This window comes from Mixophyes fleayi, chromosome 1 (assembly GCF_038048845.1).
Source record: "Mixophyes fleayi isolate aMixFle1 chromosome 1, aMixFle1.hap1, whole genome shotgun sequence".
Lineage (NCBI taxonomy): Eukaryota > Metazoa > Chordata > Amphibia > Anura > Limnodynastidae > Mixophyes > Mixophyes fleayi.
In genome coordinates, this window is record NC_134402.1 from 153075214 (window position 1) to 153082144 (window position 6931).

A 6931-nucleotide genomic window follows, 5' to 3' on the forward strand; every position below is an offset into this window, starting at 1 on the left:
TTCTCTAACTTTCAGTGATTCAGTAGCACTTATACATCTTTATTCTCTCAAGAATACAATGCTTGAAATAGCAATTGCTATTAGGGCTCTTTATTTGCACTTCATTCTCCCTCAAACAGGCTGTGGTATATATATAGCTGAGTGTTTGCACTTACACATTATGCAGAAAGAATGTTTTTGTTAAGGGTTTTATATATATATATATATATATATATATATATATATATACATACTATATATCTGTTCTCTTTTTGTCTCTTCGGATATTTATCACTTTAATCCCACTTCAAATGTTAGTATTCAAGTGAAATCTTGCTGAAAATAAATGATTGTACATAGAGTTAACCCCCTGGGGTTTTCTGCAATGTGCCCTTGTGTTTCTGTAAGTGGAAAGTGTATACTCCTAACATGAGCGCTTTTACTGTCTAACTTCTAAGTGCAAACATCTTTCTATTTTTTGTTGATTGATTCCTTCTGGGTAAATGCCTGGAGCTTACAGCAACAAACAATCAGGGGTTTGTTATAAAGGTAAAAGAGCACCTTTCTATAAAAGAATTTTAAGTTAAGATGAGTTTGAGGTCATGAGCTATAGTGTTCCAGTAACCATCACTACATCTCCATAGTATTGTTGTCAATGTATATCTAAGTGTTTTACATAAGGTAAAAATACATGTTGATGTATATTGCCTTCGCTGTTATTCGTGTCTTCAGTTACTTCTGTCATGCATGGGTTGGGTGTTAAATTTGTAGACTATAATGCATACCTCCCAACATTCCCAATTTAGGCAGGTCAGTCCTGATTTGAGGGCTCTGTACAGTCATCCCGATCGGGACAGTTTTAACCCGTGGGTGGGAAATTGGGAGGTATTGTCTACTCACTGCTGCTCTGCATGGCAACCAGACTCAGCTGAGATTAGCTCATTTCATCTTGGGTGTACATAGTCCATTCCATCCAACTATTGTGGTGATGAAACATGATCTTTATCATGCAGATGAGCAGGCTAACTACTTCAACACTTAGCCTGCATGGTCCGGACATTGGTGCTTTAAATTACCATTTAAGTAAGTTGCGCCCACGTCACACTGCACTGCCGGACAGGTCTCCAGTCGCAATCGCTGCCTGTCAGCCTGCAGTGCCATCGGACATCTCCCTCAAGTAAGTCTGCTTCTATTTCAGTCATCTTCTTCTGCCATCTGGGTTTTTTATGTAGGAATCACACTTGTCGGAATACTCAGAATCGCTCAGCCGTACTCCACCGGGATATTTGGGCCTCTTCACCCAATTGGTATCTGTAATTCCATAATTAGAACTCGTTTCATGCTTTCTGCAAAGCAATTTTTCCTTAGGGTCCTGGTCAGTCATTGAAATGAATGAAATTAGAAGTAACTTCCAATTTAGTGGAACAGCGTGTAGATTTTTATACTGACTTTCATTACTTACACTGTAATTTCTTCTAAGGAGAAATACAGCAACACTTTGTGTAAAGTCCAGCTCACAATGAAAACATAAAAAGGAGAAATACAGCAACACTTTGTGTAAAGTCCAGCTCACAATGGAAGTGTGCCACTTCCAGTACAGTGCCGCTTAAAGCGGCAATATTGGGTCTTATCAAAGTTAAGTGTTAGTGTTAGACTTAGGGTTATGGATCGGGTTTGGTGTAGGGTTAGGGATCGGGTTAGGGTTAGTGATCAGGTTAGAGTTATGGATCGGGCTAGGAATTAGGTTAGGTTTAGGGATTAGGTTAGGGTTAGGGATCGAGAGCCAGCATTGCCGCTTTAAAAACAGTAATATAATGGTCGCCATTTTAAATATCCTAAAAGCGCTGTGCCGTGAATATTTTTCTTTGGAATTTATCAGAACACTTTCGGATACTTCAGTTGATATTATTGAGGGGAGTCTACATTTATTTACTGTCGTGCATGTCACCATTGGACATTTCATTTTGTTAAACTAAGTGTCGGTGTTATGAGTACCGGGTAATTGTACTCAACCCCTCACCAGGTGTCTGTAAGTGTTCATACTTATTCAATGAGTCCAGAGTGATGGGTAGTGGTGGGCAGGGAGAAGGGGAGATATGTTAAAGCTTGTTCAGTATGCAGCAGTGTTAGGACAGTGGAGATTAGAGAGCTATCTTTTGGATGGAGCTTAGGCTTTTTCTACCCTGCCTCCCTTTTGATATATCAGACAGCTCTTTAGCACTTTTGTTAACATGTATGTTATTATATTTTTTTCTGTTTAAATCGATGCATATTTATATGCCAACTGTTTACATATTATGTTGCTTCATTGTTGGCAACATTTTAAATTAAAAAAAGAAAATATCTATCCTAATCAGATAGTAGCAACAAAGATTCCAGTATCAAGAAAATCTAAGGAGAGCATTAGCTTATATAACAGAGCATAAGTATACTAATTTAGTTTGAATTTGTGCATAAACTTGTTGAGTTATATGGGGATATCCAAAGTTGCTAATATTGTTTCCTACATGAACTTTAGGATAGTGAGGATTTCATCATTTCTTTTCTATAAATACAATAAGTTAATCAGCGCATGTGTACATCATGGGTGCAGGCACCAGGAACATTGATCCTGCAGTGTTTGGAAATACAATAATAAACTTCTCTCAAAGCTCCCAAAACTTATTTTTAGCCATATATTTTCTGTGCTTATAACAGTAATGTTTTTAAATAAATAAACGGTAGTACATATCATCAACAGAACACAAAATTTCTGTACTTCATGTACTGGTTTACCCTCAAATTCAGTCCCATTTACATTATACAACATGCTGTGCTTCTGATTTCCTACTGATTTTTACATTGCAAGAACCTGGGCAGAGCTGATTAACTAATGAGAAGGGTGATTTTTGTTTGTTCCCTTTAAATTGTTTTATTAATTGAGCCTAGATTACTGCAATAGGAAATAAATTGGCAATGTCGGAAGCTGAGCATTTTGTACCAGGATAAAAAGATGAACAGTGGCAAGTAAGTAGAAGCTTTTCTAAACAGTTTTGTAACTCAGGGTATAAGATCAAGAGTAAATCATATGTCATTGCAAATCATATGTCATTGCTAATCATATGTCATTGCTGTTGCAAATTTCTTAACATCATTATTTAAATTAGCTTCTGTTGCATTGCTCAATTAAGTCATACAAGAACCAACCATGTGTCATCACCAATTCAGGTACATTATTTAACACGATGCATAACAACCAAAACTGTCTTTAAAAATATACAGTAAATGTGTCAATCATCATGGGAATCGCAATTTAAGTGGTAAATGTTAATAAAGAGCACTGATACTGATATAAGAAAACTGATCTCACTGAACATATCAGAACAGTTAGTGCTTTATAATTGAGTTGCTTGAAAGCAAAATACAATTAGTGTCAAAAAACAACCTACTCTTTATTTATACATATGTCTTAGAAATAGACATAAGACTGAGATTTTTAATTTACAAAACAGTAAAAAATGGAAGGGTTTATAGATTATATGCTATGTCCTGACTTTTTTTTACAACTAACAATAAAAATGTTTGTTTAAAATATGGATTATTTGTACCATACATCCTACTTACTGTGTGTACTCTGATTGAACATAATATAAGCATGCCTTTTAGCATGTAGTCTAATCCTATTATTTTGTAAAGAATCTAAAGCTTTGTAAAGGAATTTAATTTAAGTAGTTTGAACAAAATTAAGTCTTGCTCTTGAATATGGAAGAGCAATTTATAATGAAGTCCTGTAGTCTGCAAATATTAATTTTAGGTTTCTTTAGTCTTACAATAGAAATACAGGAGATAAATCTGCTTACTTTCCTCGAGTTGTTTCAAAGCTTGGCTTCTGGCTGTTTATATTGTAGTAATTCTTCTTGGGAGAGCGATGTGGTCCTTGCTGAACATTCTCGACTTGGGCAGGTACCATTCTCGTAGCTCCGACCTGTTCGCTACTGGAATTGGTAGTATCTCCTTCTCCAGACATTGTGGGTGAAGGTGCTTTTGTTGGCATTCTTATAATCTTTGAAAAGATTTTGAACTCTTTCCTTCTTGCATTTGGTAACCCAACAGAAGCAGTTGTTGGATTCTGTTGGGTTGTCATTTTGTTTCCAAACTGAGTACTTTGTATAGTGTCACTGCTTTGGGTTGTGTGACTGGTTATTTTAGCATTCATCTCTGAAAGAAATTCCTTTATATTGGTATCCACTGGTTCTACCCATGGTTCCTCCGTAACATCTATTGAATCTCCTCGTGTGCTGCCACCATCAATATGCAGAAGTATTCCTATTAGCAAGATTAACTTCATCCTTAAGATTAAGCAGGTATCTTGTTATGTTGCTTCAGCTCTATCATATAAATGCACTCATGACTTTTGCTTTTGTTTTTGCTCTGAACCTGTTGTAGATTTGCATGCCAGTTATTATTAAGGATAAAAAGGAAACAGGCTGTAACCTGTGTGTTATAGATTGAGGAAACTGAAATTTCCTGTTACTTTAAAATCTTATGGACCCTTCACCCCTCTGAATGGAGCTGTATGGAAGTCCTGAGGAAAGATGACATGGGAAGGGAAATAATGACAGAAGAGAAAGTGGAACATTACTGGACTCTGCATGGTAAGCTGCCACAACAGTAAAATGTAAATAAAATGATTTATTAGAGAACATCTGAGGTTTAAGTACAGTTTACAGCTAACATTCTGTTCCAGTTGTCACGTGATTAAGTTGTGGCAGGTTTTGCATTCTCAGGGTTGATATAAGTGGAAAGTTTTTAGCAGTGTGTGAATAAATGGGCACAGTATTTGTAAGGTTAAAAACGTTCATAGATTACCCATAGGTCACAAATATTTTCAGGAAACCAGGAGGTAATTATTATTTTAGCTAGCCAGATTTCACAATATCCACAGGACAATTCTGGGAATCAGATCTGAGGCTCCTTGTCATCTAGTAATGCTAGATTACTTCATTGACCTCTGAAGATAGGATTAAATGTGATATAGAAGTATATTGCCAGGTACTTCCAAAGAAGATTTCCATACTAGCAACTTCTCTAAAAATAGTTGCAACAATTTGTAATATGTCTGCCAGTCATGTGGCAGACTCAATGCATAAAAACATGCAACGTCTATATAAACATACACATTCATTGAAGTAAAAATTTAGGAGTGGCAGTATGAAAAATGTAAAGGGAATGTAAAGGAATGGAATTTGACAGATTTACAATGAAGGGAGTAGAAGAAGTGGTGATATGCCCTACCACTGTATACACCCCCCCTTCGACCACTGTGTGTGTATATGTGTGTGTGTGTATATATATATATTAGAGATGTTCACTGACCCCAGTGTTCCGGTTTTGGCTTTGGATCTGGATTAACTTCGTGTTTTGGTTTTGGTTTAGATTTTGGCAAAACCGCCCTTGCCTGTTCTGGTTTTGGATCCCTATTTTTTTCTAAAATCCCTATTTTTTTTTGTTGTTGCTAAAATCACATAATTATGCTTTTTTCACCCTGCGTTATTATTAACCTCAATAACACTAATTTCAAGTCATTTTACTCAATTTTGACCACCACACAGGTCACAATATTATTTTCATACACTTTCAAACAACGACTGCAGCAGTTCTTGCCATTGGTAAGAAGAAGGTCATTGTCATGCCTGGGCATAAGACCAAAAAATCCACGTCTTATGTGTGGATTTATTTTTACACAAATCCTGACAACAGTTGTCTAGCCATTTGTAGCATTGTAAAGCCACAGTCAGTAGAGGTAGGGACCTTAATCATTTAGGACCCTCATCCATGTTACGCCATTTGAAGCAAGTTCATGGAAAGCTTTTGTGAAAATCAGAAACTTATGCTAAAAAATAACAGCAAGTAGTCCAGCATCAGCTACCTCCCTTCTCTCAGCTAGATCCCAGCACCTGCAATCTACACCCCCAACACCATCATCATCAATATCCTCACAAGTGATCGGAGTTAGTCCTGCATCCAAGTTTCTAAGGCGAGATGACTCCTCCCCATCCAGGCAGGACTCCTCAGAAAAATTCTTGAGTGTTAGGCCCACTGCTGCTGCTCCTGATGCTGGGGGTGGATTTTCAACCCAGATGCAGACCAAGAAGAATACTACTAGTAGTTTATAACAATTGACTGCTAAACAATCCTTTGCGAGAGGAAACAAGTATGAAAGCTGTCACCCAGTGGCAAAGTGGATCATAGACGCCATGGCGACTATGATAGTATTAGATCTGCGTCCAATATCCTATTATAACTATTAATGACTTAATAACTGTTAATAACTATTAGTGCAGCTGGTTTTATAAAAGCTATTCCTCACTTCTACCAGAAGGTTTGTAAAAATATAATTATTGGGCTATAAAATGCCATTCAACCCACTGTACACTTAACCACAGATATGTGGACAAGCGGAACTGGGCAAACTAAAGATCATATGATTGTGACAGCCTACTGGGTTGGTGATTCGCCTTCACCAGCAGGGACAGCAGTAGCATGTACCCAAGAACGTCACATTTTTCAGAGGCAGGCTACTCTGTGTATCATCTGCTTCACTAAGAGGCATATTATTATTATTATTATTATTATTATTATTATTATTATTATTATCATAGATTTGAAAGGCACCACAATTCTCCACAGCGCCGTACAAAAGGGAAGACAAGGACATACATCAAACAAGACATACGTAAAACAAGAACAGACAAGGCAGACAAAATAAATGGAGACATAAAATCAAAGGGTATGGAGGATCCTGCTCATTAGAGAGCTTACATTCTAAAGGGTGTGGCTCAGATTGGAGATTGGGATAGTGAGGGTGCATTAGTGTGAATAGTGTTATCGCAAGGTGGTTACCAGAGACAAGACAATGCGCAGGTCAGAGGTAATACCGCTGACAACCTGTTTGAAAAACTAAGGGATGTCA

General features: G+C 37.1%; 1 protein-coding gene across 1 annotated transcript in view; it reads right to left on the reverse strand.

Moving 5' to 3' along the window:
• The window catches only part of MMRN1 (multimerin 1), a 104798-nt gene extending 100397 nt beyond the window's left edge, over positions 1-4401 (reverse strand). The window contains exon 1 of the mRNA XM_075201755.1: positions 3819-4401. Within this exon, the coding sequence (XP_075057856.1) occupies positions 3819-4306 (488 nt within the window). The 5' untranslated portion in view covers positions 4307-4401. The remainder of the gene's footprint in view (positions 1-3818) is intronic.
• Between the last annotated feature and the right edge of the window lie 2530 nt (positions 4402-6931).